The 19,988-nt window shown below is 36.7% G+C and overlaps 3 protein-coding genes and 2 non-coding genes across 5 annotated transcripts; 3 read left to right on the plus strand and 2 right to left on the minus strand.

The window, feature by feature from the left end:
- Nucleotides 1-2,168: 2,168 nt before the first annotated feature.
- Nucleotides 2,169-4,857, minus strand: LOC127902227 (uncharacterized). The gene is made up of 2 exons (XM_052441057.1): nt 2,316-4,857; nt 2,169-2,173 (listed from the first exon to the last, which is right to left on the minus strand). Exons 1-2 carry the CDS (start codon nt 4,855-4,857, stop codon nt 2,169-2,171), a joined length of 2,547 nt encoding a protein of 848 aa, XP_052297017.1.
- On the plus strand, nt 4,343-4,449 carry LOC127902863 (small nucleolar RNA R71). Its single transcript, XR_008055499.1, has one exon. It is a non-coding gene; the product is annotated as a small nucleolar RNA R71 (small nucleolar RNA).
- Nucleotides 4,858-7,123: 2,266 nt separating the features above from the next.
- On the plus strand, nt 7,124-7,791 carry LOC112498214 (germin-like protein subfamily T member 2). The gene is made up of 2 exons (XM_052441058.1): nt 7,124-7,268; nt 7,364-7,791. Exons 1-2 carry the CDS (start codon nt 7,124-7,126, stop codon nt 7,789-7,791), a joined length of 573 nt encoding a protein of 190 aa, XP_052297018.1.
- Nucleotides 7,792-10,381: 2,590 nt separating this feature from the next.
- On the minus strand, nt 10,382-10,488 carry LOC127902857 (small nucleolar RNA R71). The gene has a single exon (XR_008055493.1). It is a non-coding gene; the product is annotated as a small nucleolar RNA R71 (small nucleolar RNA).
- Nucleotides 10,489-17,530: 7,042 nt separating this feature from the next.
- LOC127902228 (germin-like protein 1-1) lies at nt 17,531-18,166 on the plus strand. The gene has a single exon (XM_052441059.1). The coding sequence runs from the start codon at nt 17,531-17,533 to the stop codon at nt 18,164-18,166; it is 636 nt and encodes a 211-aa protein (XP_052297019.1).
- Nucleotides 18,167-19,988: the final 1,822 nt, after the last annotated feature.

Raw genomic sequence — 19,988 nt, forward strand, 5'->3', positions numbered from 1 at the left:
TGGTGTTTTAAAAGCAGTCCTATATGCCCACAATGCATCATCAAGTCTCAAAGACCAATCCTTTCTATCTGGCCTAACTGTTTTCTCTAGAATCTGCTTGATCTCTCTATTAGAAATCTCTACTTGGCCACTGGTTTGAGGATGATATGGGGTGGCAACCTTATGTGTAATGGAATATTTGTCCAAAAGAGTTTTGAAAGGTTTATTGCAAAAATGGGTGCCACCATCACTAATGATTGTTCTAGGGAAACCAAAACGAGACAGAATATTACTCTTCAAGAATTTCACTACAACCCTATGATCATTGGTTTTGCATGGAATAGCTTCAACCCACTTCGACACATAGTCCACTGCAACCAATATATACTGATAACCAAAAGATGGAGGAAAAGGTCCCATGAAATCAATACCCCATACATCGAAGATCTCAACCACAAGAATAGGATTGAGTGGCATCATGTTCCGCTTTGAAATGCTACCCATACGTTGGCACCTATCACACAAAGAACAGAAAATATAAGCGTCATGAAAAAGAGTAGGCCAATAAAAACCACACTGTAAAATTTTTGTTGCTGTCTTTTTAGCACTAAAGTGGCCTCCACAAGCTTGTTCATGGCAAAATGAGATAACACTTTGAATTTCATTATCGGGAACACATCGCCTAATAATCTGATCAGCACAATATTTAAATAAATAGGGATCATCCCAAAAGAAATCTTTCACTTTAGAAAAGAACTTTGTTCTATCTTGCTTAGTCCAGTGCTCTGGGATTTGACCTGTAGCAAGGTAATTAACTATATCAGCAAACCATGGTACGACATTTACACTCATAAGTTGCTCATCTGGGAAAGACTCATTCAAAGGTAAAGATTCTGGAATAAATTTAAGATCAAGGCGAGATAAATGATCTGCCACAACATTTTCAGAACCTTTTTTATCTCTAAATTCAATGTCAAATTCTTGTAAAAGCAACACCCAACGAATCAATCTTGCCTTGGCATCTTTCTTAGTAAACAAATATTTTAAAGCAGCATGATCAGTAAAAATAATCACTTTACAACCTATAAGATAAGATCTGAATTTATCAAGTGCAAACACCACAGCTAGCATTTCTTTTTCTGTAGTTGAATAGTTCAACTGTGCATCATTGAGTGTCATACTAGCATAATAAATCACATAAGGCACACGATCTAATCTTTGTCCTAAAACTGCTCCTACAGCATAATCAGATGCATCACACATAATTTCAAAAGGCAAATCCCAATTGGGTGGCTGAATGATAGGTGAAGAAGTCAACAATTTCTTAAGCTTTGCAAAACCATCAAGACAAGATTCATCAAAGATAAAAGGTGCATCCTTAACAAGTAAATTGCATAAAGGTCTAGAAATTTTACTAAAATCTTTAATGAATCTTCTATAAAAACCAGCATGTCCAAGGAAAGATCTTACTTCTTTTACAGATTTGGGATGTGGAAGATTAGAAATTAAATCCACCTTAGCTTTGTCGACTTCTATTCCTTTGCTGGAAATTATATGACCAAGAACAATACCTTGTTTTACCATGAAGTGACATTTTTCCCAATTTAGAACCAAGTTCTTTTCTTTACATCTCTGCAAAACTAATGTTAGATGCTGCAAACATTCATCAAAAGAATCTCCATAAACAGAAAAATCATCCATGAATACTTCAAGAAATCTCTCAACCATATCAGAAAAAATACTAAGCATGCATCTTTGAAAGGTAGCAGGTGCATTGCATAAACCAAATGGCATTCTCCTATATGCAAAAGTTCCAAATGGACAAGTAAAAGTAGTTTTCTCCTGGTCCTCTGGAGCTATAGGGATCTGATTATAACCTGAGTATCCATCTAGAAAACAATAAAAATCATGACCTGCAAGTCTATCAAGCATTTGATCAATAAATGGAAGAGGAAAATGATCTTTTCTTGTGAATGAATTCAATTTTCTATAATCAATGCAAACACGCCAACCTGTAGTTACTCTAGTGGGAATTAATTCATTATTAGCATTAGTAACTACTGTAACACCAGATTTCTTAGGAACAACTTGCACAGGGCTAACCCAAGAGCTATCTGAAATAGGATAAATAATTCCTGCATCTAATAATTTGATTACTTCAGCTCTTACCACTTCGTTCATGTTAGGATTTAGCCTACGTTGCATTTCCCTAACAGGTTTAGCATTTTCTTCCAGATGAATACGATGCATGCAATCTACTGGATTAATACCTTTAATATCAGCGATGGTCCATCCTATTGCCTCCTTATGTTTTTTTAGAATACATAACAACTTACCTTTTTGCTCAAGATCGAGGGAAGAAGAAATAATAACAGGTAGAGTGTCAGATTCTCCCAAGAATGCATATTCCAGAGTGTCAGGCAGTGCTTTGAGTTCCAATTTTGGTGGTGCCTCCGCAGATGGGCCAATTTTCTTCTCAGAATGAGGCAGTAGTTCTGACTTTGTCTTCCATTTAGTTGTGTCTGTAATTAGAGGTGCATCAAGTAAAGCGCTGACTTCTGCAATTGCACTGTCATCATTAAAAGATAAATCAGGATGAGTTAGACATGCCTCTAATGGATCATCATTATGATTTGAAATGAATGAATCTTCTACTAATTCCTCTATCATATTCGCGTCAACAAATTCATCTTCTTCTTGTGGCTGCTTGGTAACATTAAAAATATTCAATTCCATGGTCATATTACCAAAAGATAGCTGCATGTTTCCATTCCTGCAATTAATAAGAGCATCAGCTGTAGCTAAGAAAGGACGACCTAGAATAACTGGAGTGTGTTTCTTAGGATCATGTACATGCTGAGTATCAATAACGATAAAATCAACAGGATAATAAAATTTATCAATCTGTATCAACACATCCTCTATAATACCACGAGGTATTTTCATTGACCTATCAGCAAGTTGCAAAATAATAGAAGTTGGCTTTAATTCCCCTAGTCCAAGTTGCATGTAAACAGAGTAAGGCAAGAGATTAACACTAGCGCCTAAATCCAATAATGCTTTATCAAAACATTGGTTCCCTATAACACATGAGATAGTAGGAGAACCAGGGTCCTTAAATTTTGGTGGCATTTTACATTGAAGTAAATTGCTAGTTTGTTCAGTTAAAAACGCCTTTTTAGTGACATGCAAATTTCTCTTTTTAGTGCATAAATCTTTCAAAAACTTTGCATATGAAGGAACTTGCTTAATAGCATCGAGTAAAGGGATGTTTATACTTACCTGTTTGAAGATTTCCATAATCTCACCTGTTGAAGTCCCTTTCTTTACCTTTGTTAACCTTTGAGGAAAATGAGCCTTGGGAATGTAAGCTGGCGGGTCACTCTCTTCAGGATCATTTGGTGATGAGTTTTGTGATGGAACTAGATCTGAAGAAGCAGGCTTAGATACCTTCCTTGTTTGAACCTCCACCTTGTTGTCAAATAACTTTCCTCTTCTCAAGGTCATAACAGATTTTGCTTCTTCATGCTGATGGCTTGAACTCAATTCAACTTCATGCACTCCTTTAGGATTGGGAATTGGTTGACTTGGGAATTTTCCTTTTTCTCTCTCCGCTACAGTAGTTGCTAATTGACCCAATTGATGTTCAAGCTTCAGAATAGCTTGAGTATTTGATTGAAAAGCTTGTTGGGTTGACTGAATGAAACTTTGAAGTGTATCCTCTAAAGAAGGCTTTCTTTGTTGGGGTGCAACAAATTGAGACATAGGTTGTTGGGCAGGAGGATATACTTGGTTAGGAGGGACAAATTGTTGATTGGGCATGTTAAATTGTTGTCCTCCTTGGTTTGACAAAGGTTGATTTTGTTTCCAAGAAAAATTAGGGTGATTCCTCCAATTAGGATTATATGTGGATGAATATGGACTATTGGAGGTTTTCTCATATGATTGTAAGGCATGTACCTGCTCAGAATAAGCCTCTTGATAGGCTGGTAATGATGGACAATTCTGTGCTGTATGAGACACGTTAGAACAAATAGCACAAACCTCATTAGCTACACTAGGATGATGATTCATTGATTGGTTCAGAGCTAAGGCATCTACTTTCCTAGAAAGCGTAGCTAGAGTGGCTTTCACATCAAAGTCATCCTTAACTTCATATAACCCCTTTCTAGAAACTTGAGATGATTTTTCTCTTTGATTTGAAAAATCCCACTGTTGAGAATTCTCAGAAAGTGAATTAAAGAAATCCCATGCAGCCCCTTCATGTAAGTTCAAAAATCTCCCACCATTCATAGACTCTACCATATGACGATTTGACATGGTTAAACCGTTATAAAAGCATTGTATAAGTCTCCATTTTTCAAAACCATGGTGGGGACACTTGAGGAGTAAATCATTGAATCTTTCCCAACACTCGTAAAATTGCTCACCCTCTCTTTGATAAAAATCACTTATCTCTCTCCTAAGGGCATTTGTTTTAGACATAGGGAAAAACTTGGTGAGAAACTTATTACTCAATTCATCCCATGTACTAATAGATCCAGCAGGAAGTGAATTCAACCAAGCTTTTGCTTTGTCTTTTAATGAGAAAGGGAACATACGAAGCTTAATTGACTCATCATTAAAATTTTGAAAACGGAATGTAGAGCATATGTCAAGAAATTCCTTAATGTGCAAATATGGATCCTCTCTCTCTAACCCATGGAAAGATGGTAAAAGTTGAATGACAGAGGGCTTGAGTTCAAAGTGTGTTGCTGTGGTTTGTGGCAACACAATACAAGATGGTTGGTTGGCTGCAAGTGGTGAAAAATATTCTCTAAGGGTTTTCTCTGCTTGCACTGGTGGAAGTATTGGCAATAATTTATTTGGGTCATCCATCACTTCTAAAGAACTAGTTTGACTACTATCAATTTTTGACTCTCTTTTAACCAAACGATTTGTTGAATCACGTTCCCAAACACTCATAAACTAACCAGACAAGGAAAGAAAGAAAAACAAAATAAAATAAAACAAATCAACAATAATAAAAAAGAAATAAAAGAAATCAAACAACCAAACAATGAATTTAAAGACAAATAAAAATTTTTTTTTTGTGTTTTTTTTTAATTAAAAAAAATATAAAAGACAATCTAAATTATAACTAGTGGAAGAATCAAATCAACTTAGATTAAACTGACTTTCTAGCACAATCCCCGGCAACGGCGCCAAAAACTTGTTGTGAAAATTTTAATATACTCGCAAGCGCACGAATCTAGAGATAGAAAAGTGGTAACGAGGTCGATCCCACAGGGATTGTTATAAATTGAAAAGTCTAATTTAAATCTAAAATTAATATTAATTCTAACCTAGTTGAGCAAATTGAGTTTTAAGAGAAATTAAACTAATTAAACTAAGAAAACAATTAAAGTAAATGAGAATTTAATGAGATAAAAATTACCAAGGTTTCGGAATCCACCACTATTCAATTAGTAATTATCTAAATATTAATTAATCCCCAATTTTAGAGTGACAACTCGAAATCAATCTATGTCATCTCATGGATATAACAATTAAGCCCAAGTAATTAAATCTAATGTAGGTTCTTTTTCTACTTAATAATACGATATCTAAGTATCCCATGTAAACATATTGAATAACAAAGAGTCAAAGTTTACTAAGCACTCTATGTAAACAATTTAATGAAAGACATAGAGTCAAAGATAATCATGTATAAACTTTATAGATCCAAGCATAGAATTAATCGAATATTAATCCTAACAATCAATAATGCATGACAGAATTGATGAAAAGATTTTATTAACATCCAATTAATCATGTGAAATAAAAACCATAATCATCAAAGAACATATATAGGGAATTAATTAAATAAAAAGATAATTATTTCATTGAATATGGTTTCATCCTTAACCTCAGTATAAGAAAATTAGCTAGACATACTTGAATTGAGAGCAACACAAAAAATAAAATCAGCCATGAAGCCGAACTGCTGCACTCGTCCTTTTCTCCCCTCTTCTGCCTTGCGTTTTCACTCCACTGGCGGCTCCCCCTTTTGCAAAAGCCAAAGTTCGGCTTTTATATCTTTAATCCCTAGCCGAATCCTTGTCAAATAATGATAGCTAGTGAATTGCTCACACAAGTTAAAATCAGCCCACTCTTGCAAAGCCCAATTAGAATTCCTTTTATCCTTCATGTGCTGGCAAAGCTTTTAACTTTGGCTTTATCACGTGTACTTCAAAAAGAATTTTCATTCCTTTTCCACTCATGAAAGTCAAGTGCGGGTCCCTTTCTATTGCTTTCCACCCCTTGTATCTTCTTTGTCTGCACGTGCATGGCTAAATGAATTGTTGAATTCGGTTTCCTTGTCTTGATTTCCACATGCATGTAAGCATAATTGCTTCCAAGTTAATTAATCTTTAATGCTCACAAATTGAATTTTTTTATGCTCTTTTTATCCATAATCTCTAATTAATTCCCTATTCAATAAAACAATACAATTAATTAAAAATAACAAATAAATATAACTAACAATTATTTAATTAATGGTAAAATATGTATGTATTATATGCTCATCAGATGCGAATATTAATTTATGAATGATGATCTAGTCTTGCGGCAACTTCCGCACGAAATTCTTGTTGAAATTATCAGTCGGTCAAACTGACGGAATCTGCAAGCTCTTGGTAAACGTTTACGAATTCATCATTAGCTTGACCTAGTTCTCCTGTAAGGTGTATTTAATTAATTTTAAACCTTTTTCTAGTAGCTACCTATAAAAGGCTACAGTTTATATCCCAGAATCAGATAGCCAAAAACAACAAGAAATAACTTCTACGACGTCTCATTCATTCAAAAAAAAAAAAAATTATACCGCGTCTATAAGTTTTTTTCTTTTATTAATCGCCATGTCAAATTAAAGGCAGCTTGAATCTTTATTAACACAAAGAATTTACAAAGTCAGAAAAGCCATCAAACGATCTCATCCTGATTCTGATCCTACAATTTGCCATTATTTTACTAAATTCAAAGTAATGTTAATCACGCTTTCAGACTCCAAGAGTAGTATAAATAGATCCATCATCTTCCTTTTCAATCCACCAACACAAAAGGACCTACAGCTATTAATTGATCCTACTCACAGCTAGCCATGTATTCTTCATCAGCGTCAATCTTTGGGCTGCTATGCGGCCTGATAGTGTTATTGCTTCTCCCTTTCCCTTCCCATGCAAGTGACCCTGATCCTTTACAAGACGTCTGTATTGCGGACTTGAATGCCCCCATCTCTATCAATGGTTTCCCCTCAAACCTGATTCAGAAGTAACTTCTGATGATTTCTTCGCGGATTTTTCCAAAAATCCGACCACATTTGATGTCTTTAAGCGTGCAGTTACACTTGGTGATGTTTCTGGCTTTCCAGCGGTCAATACTCAAGGAGTTTCACTCTTCCGAATTGACCTGGATGTAGGTGGAATAAACCCGCCTCATACGCATCCTCGTGGAACTGAGGCTGGTATTGTTACTCGAGAAAAGGTGCTTGTTGGATTAGTAACAACTAATAATACCTTTTTCTCAAAGGTTTTGACTCCCGGGATGGTGTTCTTAATTCCCAGAGCACTGATTCACTTCCAGCTAAATGTTGGAAAGGGGCCGGCCACCTTTATACCTATTTTTAATACTCAAAATCCTGGCGTTTCGGACTCACTCACTACTCTTTTTGATACAACACCCCCAATTCCCAATGAAGTGCTGACCAAATCTTTTCGAGTAAGTGATGATGTGATAAATGCCATCAGAAAAGCCCGGGCCTCAAACTAGTAATTGGTCCAGCTAGGTTAACATCCTGGATGCTTGATCAATATGCTTTGGTGTGCCAACATATATATACTAATAAATGCGATTTATTTTATGTTACAATTATTGAATAAAGAATAAAGTCGAGACGACCAATAATTATTGAATAAGGAAAGTGTGGTTTTTTTTCCCTCATTTCTTCTTCTTTAACTTTTGATTTTTCCATGGCATTATCTACGCAATTTGTTGCTTCCTGTTAGGAAATTGGTGGGTGAAGCAGGACCGCAGCTAAAATAAAATTGGAAATAAAATAAAGAACAAGCACACTAGAGAACACCAGAAATTACGTGGTTCGGCTTTTAGCCTACATCCACGGGCGAAGACAGAAGGAAATATTTTACTAGTGAAAAAGAGTTACAAGTATTGTAGTATTTTAGCTCACTACCCAAAACCCCAATACACCCAAACTCTCAAATCACTAGACACTCAAGAGTTTATTAAACTCTTGAAAACTCTCAACACTCAAAGAAAGAAAGATTTCTCTCGATGGAATTGAATGAAAATGAATGAGGAAGCTCTTCCTTTTATAGCCAAAAAATGGCTATTAAATTAATATATATATGTATATATTTCAAAGTAGTTGCCAACTTCTTTTAAATGCCAAGCCCGTGTGCTCCTTTTCCTTTCCAACTTGCTGCAAAATTTCTCTTCTTTGAATGTTGACCATCTAGATGGATGGCTGCTTTTGACATTTCTCCCACTTGGAGCTTTGATGGAGAATCAATCAATCTCCACACCATTGTTAGAGTGCAATTTATGCACTAGTTTTGCATTATTTACTTCCCTTAATATCAATGTTTTGCACTTAATAATAGTGATTTACTTGTGTTTTACTTTTGTAGGTGCAATTCTATTGATTGATGATAAAATTGAGCTATAAGATGATGTTTAAGGATGATTGTTCTCTTGGAGAAATTATGAGCGTCAGAAGAACTTTGTTGATAAGGCGTGGGCGCGTGCTGTCAACTGCGGACCTGCAGTTTTTAGTTTAACGTGTTTTGTATTTTTGGTTATTTTTGTAATTACGAATTTAATATTTCAGATATTAGGATTTTATTTTAAATAGAATTCTAAAAGAGAAGAGAGAGAAAGTATTTAAGGGAGGAATCTATTGTGAAAAAGAGGGAATTTTGGATTGGAGAAAAAGAAAGAAACCCTAGATCTAATTTTTCTCTTCTCTCTATGAAGAGCTAAACCTATTTTTCTGGTTGAAGGATAACGAAGCTTTGATTCATCACTACTGTGAGATCTTTCTTATGCTTTAATTGTTTTATTACTTTTTGGGTATTTGTTTATTCTCTGAATTAGTTTTATGATTATGTTTGTTAATTAGGTAATTGGCCACTATTTAATTATCAACTTAATCTATTGTCAATTAAAGGATTCATCGTATGAAGAATTTAATGTTTGTGACAAATAACATAGCAGAGAGTTGTGTTGTGAGAATAAACAATCTAATTTAAATGAATCATCATATGTGTTGATTAGGATTTGGGTCTCTCTGGTTTTTCAGGCTGTCAATTGATTAAATCCTATGATCGTATCTAGGGTTGTCTATTGATTAGGGAAATATCCAACGGTCGTACCTTGGTTATCAACTAATTAAGGAGAGATTGGCTATTAGAGGGTCTCAGTAGCTATAACCGGTCTATTCATAAGTAATAATAATATATATTTGAATCAATGATCAGTAGTCGAATCAAGCTGAGTTAATTCCTTCAACCAGAGCTTTCTCCAATTTGAATTACAACTTTAATTTGCATTCTTGTTATTTTAATTTGATTTTTATTATTGTCAACAATTCCCCCATTTTACGTTTTACGTTTCAAAAGGATTTAAATAATTACCGATCTCTGTGGACACGACCCTGCTCAATCACTATACACAATTTATTTAGAGTAGGAATTTATTTTTGTTGGCTTCGACACCCATCAAATTTTGGCACCGTTGCCGGGGATTGGTGTCATTTATTTAATCCTTTTTACGTTTTACTTGGTGTATGGTTCGTTCTTCTCGTACAGGTACACTTTCGTTTGATCCTGAAATTGAGAAGACAGCTCGCCAGCTGAGACAGCAGACGAAGCGAGCTAAGCAACGATCCTCGTCGCCTTTGCTTTCTGAAACAGATACGGTGCCTGATTTAGTTGAATCATCTAGCGATTCAGAAGAACAAGTGATGGATAGACCTGCACCTGTAGAAAGAACTCTTAGAGAGTTAGCTGAACCAGACTTGAATCAACAACCACTCTGCATTCAATATGTAGACTTGGAGGTAAATTTTGAATTAAAGTCTGGTCTTATTCATTTATTACCCAAGTTTCATGGTTTTGCAGGTGAAGATCCTCATAAACATCTTAAGGAGTTTCATGTTGTGTGTTCAAGTATGAGACCACAAGGTGTAACTGAAGAGCAGATTAAGCTGCGTGCTTTTCCGTTCTCTGTAGATGGGCTAGCTAAAGATTGGTTGTACTACTTGCCTCCTGGATCAATTACAACGTGGAATGGTTTGAAGAAGCAGTTCCTCGAGAAGTACTTTCCTGCTTCAAGAGCTGCCAACATCAGAAAAGATATTTGTGGGATTAGACAACTTCCTGGGGAGACTTTGTATGAGTATTGGGAGCGATTCAAACAATTGTGTGCCAGTTGTCCTCAGCATCAAATTTCTGATCAACTTCTTATTCAATATTTTTACGAAGGATTATCATTGATGGATAGGAGTATGATAGATGCTGCTAGTGGAGGCGTGTTGGTGAACAAGACCCCTACTCAAGCAAGGGAGTTGATCTCAAATATGGCTGCCAATGCACAACAATTTGGCAGCAGGCAAGATGCCACTTCAAGAACGGTGAATGAGGTAAATATTTCTTCAGTTGAACAACGTTTAGATAAACTCACTTCTCTTGTGGAAAAGTTTGTTGTAGGTAATGTGCAACAGGTGAAGACTTGTGGTATTTGTTACAATATGGGTCATTCAACTAATATGTGTCCTACACTTCAAGAAGAACCCGTTGAACAAGCCAATGCAGTTGGAGGATTTCCAGGCATGCCTCAGAGGAGGTATGATCCTTATGCACAAACATACAATCCGGGATGGAAGGATCATCCCAACTTCAGCTATGGAGTTAGGCAGTCAGGATTCCCATAACAGTATCCACCAAGACAACCAGCACCTCCACAGTCAAACTCCAAGTCAGGTATATCTCTCGAAGAAATTGTTAAATCACTTGCGACTAACACACAACAATTTCAGCAGGCAACTACAGCAAGCATTCAGAACTTGGAGAACCAAATGAGTCAATTGGCGACTACAGTGAGCCGTCTGGATTTCCTTTTATCAAGGTCTCCTGCAAAATCTGAATCCACATAGCCCCTGACAGTAAACTCTGACCCTCCATAACATAATGCAACATCTTAGGTTCCTCTGCTGTATCTCAGAATCCTCTTCACAGCTATCCAATGCTCTCCGCCAGGATTCGCCATGTATCGACTGACTGCTCCCACTGCTTGTGCAATGTCCGGTCTTGTACATATCATAGCGAACATTAAACTTCCCACTGCTAATGCATACGGTACTCGAGACATCTCCTTCCTCTCTGCTTCATTGCTAGGACACATACTTGAGGATAATTTGAAATTAACAGGAAGTGGGGTAGAAATTGACTTACAATCTTGCATGTTGAAGCGCCGCAAGATTTTCTTCAAATAATTCTTCTGTGAGAGCCAAATCTTCCTGTTATTTCTGTCTCGGTGAATTTGCATCCCTAGAATCTTGTTTGCTGGTCCCAAGTCCTTCATTTCAAACTCCCTAGCCAACTGTGCCTTCAATTCTTGGATTCGATCTTTGTTGGGACCTGCTACCATCATGTCATCCACATACAACAGTAAAATGATGAAATCATTATCTTCAAACCTCTTGTAATATGTACAATGATCTGAACTGAGTCTGTTGTATCCAAGGCTCATGATGAAGGAATCAAATCTCTTATACCAACACTTCGGCGCCTGTTTGAGACTGTATAGAGATTTGTTCAACCTGCAAACCAAGTTCTCCTTTCCTTTTTCTGCAAAACCTTCTGGTTGGAGCATATAAATTTCTTCTTCAAGTTCTCCATGAAGAAATGCAGTTTTAACATCTAACTGCTCTAGATGTAGGTCAAATGTAGCACACATTGCCAAGACTATTCTGACTGTTGTGAGTCGAACCACCGAAGAAAATATCTCGTTGAAGTCAATACCTTCTTTCTGAGCATATCCTTTTACTACCAGTCTCGCACGATACCGCTCCACTTGGTCATTGCCATCACGTTTGATCTTGTAGACCCATTTGTTTCCAATGGCTTTTCTTCCACGTGGTAGTGGTACAAGTTCCCATGTCTTGTTCTTGTGTAGAGCTTCAATTTCTTCCTGCATTGCTGTCATCCACAAAGCAACATCTGAGCTGTTTAAAGCTTCATGGAAAGTTGAAGGCTCTCCATCCTCTGTTAGAAGACAGTATGCAACGTTGATCTCTGTGACATACTCCGAGTGCCACGTTGGCGGTCGTCTCTCACGAGTTGACCGACGAACTTCTGGAGCCTCGGACTCAACTGGTTCTTGTTCCTCGTGCTCTGATGCTGCTTCAGAAGAATCTAAATCTTCTGGATTATTTTCGACATATACCGGCACAGTCTCTGACTTTTCTTTTACAGTGCCATTATCTTCATCTTTTCTTTGCAGTTGATCTTCTACAAAAATAACATCTCTGCTAATGACGATCTTGTGGGCAGTGGGGTCCCACAGACGATACCCCTTTACTCCATCAGCATACCCCAAGAAGATACATCTTCTAGATTTTGCATCCAGCTTTGTTCTTTCTTGGGCATTGTACATCACGTACACAGGACATCCAAATGCATGTAGGTAGGAATAATCAGCTGGCTTTCCAGTCCACATCTCCATCGCCGTCTTCAACCCAATAGCTGTAGATGGCGACCGATTTACTATATAACAGGCAGTTTTGGCTGCTTCTGCCCAGAATGAATTGGGTAGACCAGCAGTCCTCAACATAGCTCTTATTCTTTCTGTAAGAGTTCTGTTCATCCGTTCTGCCACTCCATTTTGTTGAGGAGTGTATGCCACCGTGAACTGTCTCTGAATACCTTCTTGCTTACAGAAAGCAAGAAACTCGCCGTCTGTATATTCTCCACCATTATATGTCCTTAAGCACTTGATCTTTTTACCAGATTCAAGTTCCACCCGCGCTTTGTATTCTTTAAACACAGGAAATACATCTGACTTTTTCTTAATTGGATACACCCAACATCTTCTGGAATAATCATCAATGAAAGTCACCATGTACTTTGCACCTCCCATGGATATATCCGGTGATTCCCAAACATCAAAATGAATCAAGTCTAGAATGCATTTACTTCTAGCAATAGATCTATTGAATTTTAATCTATGCTGCTTACTTATAACACAATGCTCGCAAAATGGTAAACTTACCGATTTGAGCCCCGGAAGCAATTTTCGCTCAAAGAGAATCTTCAAGCCTTGTTCTGACATGTGGCCGAGTTTGAGATGCCACATCATCGTTGATTCTTCTCCATTTGACGCGACACACGCATCAGCCTCCTGTAGTGTTTCTCCTTTAAGCATGAATAGATTAGCATCGATCTTCTCTGCCTTCATCAATACAAGCGCGCCTTTAACGATCTTCATAATTCCATTCTCCACATGAGTTTTGCACCCATGACTATCCATTTGTCCCAAAGACAATAGATTTTTCTTTAGGCCGTTGACATGTCGTACCTCCCCAATTGTGCGAATTGTACCATCAAACATTTTTATTTTGATAGTACCAATACCAGCGATCTCCAAGGCATGATCGTTACCCATATATACAGATCCTCCTGAGATAGGCTCATATGTGTAGAACCATTCTCTCCTAGAGGTCATGTGCCAGGTAGCTCCTGAGTCTATAAGCCAGACATCAGAAAGTCGTTTTCTGCCTTCTGAAACAGTTGTTGCCTCACTGTAGAGTATTTCGCCATCATCCGAGGTACTTGCTACACACCCCTGAGCATTTGATGACTCAGGTTCTTTGCCCTCTTTTCTCTTCTGGTTACTCCAACACTCTTTCTTGACATGCCCTTTCTTGCCACAGTTGTAGCATTTAACATTCTTCTTACTTCTGGATTTTGATCTACCATGACTTTGACTCCCACTGGGGCCACGTTCTGTTGATCTCCCTCTCGTCACCGATAGCGCATCCGCTTGCTGCGAACTTGCTTGTCTGTTTTCCTTATTTTTCCGCCTGCTCTCCTCATTTAATACGGAGGCTGCAACATCGTCGAAAACTAAACTGTCCACTAGATTGTTGTTCGTCAGGTTGATGATGAGTTGATCATACGAATCTGGTAGACTTTGAAGTAGAAGTTCTGCACGTTCATTTTCCTCTATATTATGACCCAACATTGTGAGTTGTGAAAATAGAGTCTTCAAGGTGTTGATGTGGTCGGTCACCATTGTAGATTCTGCCATTCGAAGAGTATAGAGTTTTCTTTTCAAGAAGATTTTATTGTGTAGTGACTTGGCCTCGTACAATTTTGTGAGAGTATCCCATATTTCCTTCGCCGTATTTTTCTCTGCCACACTAGATAATACTCCATCCGCAAGTGCCAAGTGTAGATCAGAAATGGCGTTACCGTCTACCTCGTTCCACTTGTCATCAGTTATCTCCATGGGCCTTTCTCCAATTGCTGCCAAACAATTATTTTTCCTCAATACAGCTTTCATCTTCATTTTCCACAACGAAAAATTATTTCCGTTAAACTTCTCAATTTCATACTTTGCCGCCATTTTGTTGATAAATACTGCACACAAGCTAGTATACCACCTTGAATAGCTGTGAGTATGTGTGAGAATGCACACCAGGAAAGTTCCCAGGAAAGACTGGAGGGGTCACAATAGTCCCACTTAAAACCCAGACTCCTTAAGCTCTTATCGCCTTTGTGACAGAACTTTCCTAGACATGTACAAAACCACAGTTGCTTTTCTCACACTACTATTCCCTGCTTTGCACCGGAAAATTCTTGGATCACTTCCACCGTTTCACGTGAATAGTACCGTATACGTGAACAGTACCGTATATGTGAACAAACCAGTATACGTGAACAGTACAGTATACGTGAACAGTACAGTATACATGAATAGTGTCGTATACGTGTACAGTGCCGTATACGTGAATAGTACCCCTTACGTGAACAGTTCCCGACTCCAAAAAATACAACCAATGGCTCTGATACCACTGTTAGGAAATTGGTGGGTGAAGCAGGACCGCAGCTAAAATAAAATTGGAAATAAAATAAAGAACAAGCACACTAGAGAACACCAGAAATTACGTGGTTCGGCTTTTAGCCTACATCCACGGGCGAAGACAGAAGGAAATATTTTACTAGTGAAAAAGAGTTATAAGTATTGTAGTATTTTAGCTCACTACCCAAAACCCCAATACACCCAAACTCTCAAATCACTAGACACTCAAGAGTTTATTAAACTCTTGAAAACTCTCAACACTCAAAGAAAGAAAGATTTCTCTCGATGGAATTGAATGAAAATGAATGAGGAAGCTCTTTCTTTTATAGCCAAAAAATGGCTATTAAATTAATATATATATATGTATATATTTCAAAGTAGTTGCCAACTTCTTTTAAATGCCAAGCCCGTGTGCTCCTTTTCCTTTCCAACTTGCTGCAAAATTTCTCTTCTTTGAATGTTGACCATCTAGATGGATGGCTGCTTTTGACACTTCCATCGGCCTCGTTCATTGGTATTTCCTTGTAGGCTTCAAACAATCTTTTATAATCCGAAATTCCATTCGTGTAATTTCAGCCTCTCAATATCCATTAATGGTACCCGTGCAATAATTATTGAATAAAAAATGTCTAATACTTTTTAACTTTATTTTTTTCATGGATCATTCTATTTGATACCGGGATAAAATAATTCGATAAATATGTCAAAGAATAAAATTACCGGTTGAATAGAAAACATACTGAAGTCAAACCCGTTCATTGCTTTATTATTTTTTTGTTCTCCCTATTCAACCGAACCAATTGAAATTGATAGTGACGATTACGTGGAATATTTGCGGGGCACGAAATAAGCTATTATTCAGAAGGCAAGTTAGTTCACCACAAGCCATCTATGCACGGGCTCAAAGAATTTTCGAATCTTTGGGGAGTTGTGGTGTGGCTATTCTTGATTCTAATTTGACCCATCCCCACAGCAAGCTCCACCTGCCCGCCAACCATCTCCTCCACCTTCCCATCCAACCACCGAACCAAACATCCCAGTTCCACCTCCCTCTCAACACAGCATGACTACCCGAGCCACGAATAACATCACCAAACCGATTCATAAACTCAACCTTCACTCCCACAAACCAAATATCCCAGTTCCCAGAAGGTTGTGTGTCAATATTTGACCACTATGAAATTACCGCGTATTCATCGACTACACATCTCATTATGGAATGTTGCAACTTATGATGTAGGATGGTTGCATAGGATGAGTAGAGTATTTTCTGGAGGTCATAATTTAGTTTCATGTGTCCATTTTAGTCATAATTTAGACATTCTACTTCTTTCATGGTTGTTTTGCTGTTTGAAATTATTTTCTTATTTTTCTGCTACTTCCAAAATTTTTATTTTTATTTTTTTTAGATGTCGGATTTAGGTGTCGTTTGTTTTGTTGTCCTTATTTAGATTATAAGAATTTTATTATAAAATAATATTTTAGATTTACCTATTTTAGTAAATTCGCGATATTTAGAGTTATTATCAAAGGGCCCCAAAACCCCTAATTTTGTCCATTCAAACTTTTGCAATAAAATTTTCATTATTTAGAAACATAGTTTCTTTTTCAATCCAACTTTTATGCATCATCAACTTAAGTTTTAAATTGCTTTTGATTCATTAGGAAGGAAATCAACTTTCTATGATTAATCTATTAAATGAATTTTGTGTTTAACATAGACACTCTTAAACAATAAAGTGAACACTTTTCGATTCCTGATTATATTGACAAAATATATCATTCTAATTCCAAAATTATATATATCTATATATGGCCATTAAAATTAAGTTACTTAACTCTATATTTATATATGGAAAATTTTCAATCAAGGTTCCAGCACTTTAATGAAGTACAAGAAAATTATTATGCCATATAGTATGATAGCGTAAACCTCACTAAAAAAGAATTCTTTATATACATACACACACACACACACACACACACTCACACACACACACACACACATATATATATATATATAATTTTTCCATTGATTAAAGTGCAAAAACTCTCATCAGATGAAACACTATAAGCTATCCCTTTGGCACTAAGCCAAAACAACAAGACATTATTCTGGTTCATTATCATTCACGGTTGCAATGCCCAGGTGATATCATGTACCAATTTAAAAATATTCGACACGCTTTATATCCAAAAGTCAATAAGTCAATAAGCCTTATCGATGGCCAATTCTTCGGCATTAATATTTTACTGAAGTCAAAAAGTCAATAAGCCTCATCTGCTTAATCTTTGGTTAATCACGCTTTGAGATTCCAAGGAGTAGTATAAATAGCTCCATCACCTTCCAACACAAAAAGACCTGCAGACATTAATTGTGTAATTTAGATCTTAACAGCAGCCAGCCATGTATTCTTCTTCATCAGTGTCACTCTTTGGGCTGCTATGCGGCTTGGTAGTGTTACTGATTCTCCCTTTCCCTTCCCGTGCAAGGGACCCTGATCCTTTACAAGACGTCTGTATTGCGGATTTGAATGCCCCCATCTCTATCAATGGTTTCCCCTGCAAACCTGATTCAGAAGTAACTTCTGACGATTTCTTCACGGAGTTTTCCAAAAATCCGACCACTTTTGATGTCTTTAAGCGTGCAGTTACACTTGGTGGTGTTTCTCGCTTTCCAGCGGTCAATACTCAAGGAGCTTCACTCTTCCGAATTGACCTGGATGTCGGTGGAATAAACCCGCCTCATACACATCCTCGTGGAACTGAGGCCGGCATTGTTACTCGAGGAAAGGTGCTCGTAGGTTTAGTAACAACTAATAATACCTTTTTCTCAAAGGTTTTAACTCCCGGGATGGTGTTCTTAATTCCCAAAGCGCTGATTCACTTCCAGCTAAATGTTGGAAAGGGGCCGGCCACATTTATACCTATTTTCAATACTCAAAATCCTGGCGTTTCGGACTCACTCACTACTCTTTTTGATACAACACCCCCAATTCCCAATAAAGTGTTACCAAATCTTTCCGAGTCAGTAACGATGTGATCAACGCCATCAGAGCGGCCGGGGCATCAAACTAGTAATCGATCCGGCTAGGTTAACATTCTCGACACCTGATGATACCCATTATAATGTCTCAGAACTAATGAATAAGATTTATTTTATGTAATAATTGTTGAATAAAGAAAAGATGGTGGCGATTTGCATGCTAAATGTACCTCGAATTCCATATTATGATAAAGTTTTTTTTTCCTCCTAAATTTCTTTTTGTACAAATTTTATGTTGAATCATGAACGTGTAAGTATTAGGACAATTTAATTGAACTAAATAAAATACAACATGTTATTCTTGACACCATCTGGCACAGTTATTCAAAATCTTAGAGTTTTCAACCAAAAAACTTTCCTCTTCAACATAACCCATCTAGTATAGTTTTCTGGTACAGGATCTTAAAGTGCAGAAAAAGTCCATAAAAGTTTTAAAATTTCAGGGTTTTAAAGACTTGCAACTTGAAGCACTTAAACTGCATAGTTTATGCGTTTTCACGGATGTTCCTGCACTTTAAAATTCTAAATTGGGACATATATATATATAGAGAGAGAGAGAGAGAGAGAAATGTTCCAATTCAGGATGTGGGAAAAGTGCGGGAAAAACCACATGGTTTTAAACACTTCAAACTGTAGGCCTTTAAAACCGTGCGATTTTAAAGCTTTCCCGCACTTTAAAATTATGTAGTAGAAACCTATTATACCTATATAATATCACATATCATATAATATAATATAAATATTGATAGGAAAATTATTTGGGAGGCAGCAAGATGTAGAATTACATGTAACCACTAATGATTAAATCCAAATTACCTCTTATTTGTAACTTGTATCAATAAACTACTTTTTGTTGAATTTGAATTAAAGATGTTAATAAATCTTCATTAAAATATCCATTTTCCCTTGATATTGTTTAAAAATGTTATAAAAAAAACATTTTTACCCATTGAAGCAAGTTTCCAACTGCAAAAATTAAAAACAGCAGTTGCTTATGCCAAAAAAAAAAATCAGAAAAAAGGCATGCTCCCGGTTAGGTAGAGATTTTTGTTGTGACAATTCTTTATTAAATGATTAACTCAAAACTTATTGGCTCTTGTAATACAATTATTCTACTAGTTTCAGCATATGAGAAGCATTAGATCTTAATTCTCTTTTAATTAATACTTGGTGCGTCAGGTAATTGAATGAAAGAAATTAAAATTGGTTTTTGGCTGAAGCTTCCAATTATCGGAGATGGCTCATGGCTGCTAGCCGAACAATAACCTCCGGCTCTAGGAATGAGTTGGAACCATCCGTAAGACAAACAAGATGAGTTACGTTGCCAAAACCCATAGTTTCCTGAAGATAGCCTTCAATTAATGGATTGAATAATAATCTATCATCATGAATTTTAATAACTCTGGAGATAAAATTTCAATAAGCTACTAGCTAGCTGAAAATGGGTTCAAAATTCCACGACCTTGAAATTACAAGGTACTGAAACCTCATTGAAGATTTCAGAGTTTGTTGTAAACTGTACTTTCAATGCAAAGATCAGGGCGTTGGAAGGCAAGTGTTTTTAATCTATCCTATTATTGTGGACAGGGTCTACTTCTAGCGTAAGAAACGGTCTCCCTAGAACTGGGATAGAGTCTCATAAGTATGTGTACGTTAATTAAAAATAAAAACTATTTTACGGATGTAAGTCTAGAGAAATAAGAATAGACGACTCTTCAATTAACGAAATTAAAAGATTTTGTCATTTAGATTTCATGGACCAAAAATCAAATCAAAATTTGAGAATATTATGCAGCTTATTGTTTTTTCACTCGGCTGT

Source organism: Citrus sinensis, chromosome 5 (assembly GCF_022201045.2).
Source record: "Citrus sinensis cultivar Valencia sweet orange chromosome 5, DVS_A1.0, whole genome shotgun sequence".
Lineage (NCBI taxonomy): Eukaryota > Viridiplantae > Streptophyta > Magnoliopsida > Sapindales > Rutaceae > Citrus > Citrus sinensis.

Bases quoted from the DNA above. Each gene is read 5' to 3' on its own strand.
- LOC127902227 (XM_052441057.1), bottom strand. From the start codon at position 4,857: ATGGATGACCCAAATAAATTATTGCCAATACTTCCACCAGTGCAAGCA.
- LOC112498214 (XM_052441058.1), top strand. From the start codon at position 7,124: ATGTATTCTTCATCAGCGTCAATCTTTGGGCTGCTATGCGGCCTGATA. The intron at 7,269-7,363 runs GTTTCCCCTCAA...TTAAGCGTGCAG, and splicing joins TGCCCCCATCTCTATCAATG to TTACACTTGGTGATGTTTCT.
- LOC127902228 (XM_052441059.1), top strand. From the start codon at position 17,531: ATGTATTCTTCTTCATCAGTGTCACTCTTTGGGCTGCTATGCGGCTTG.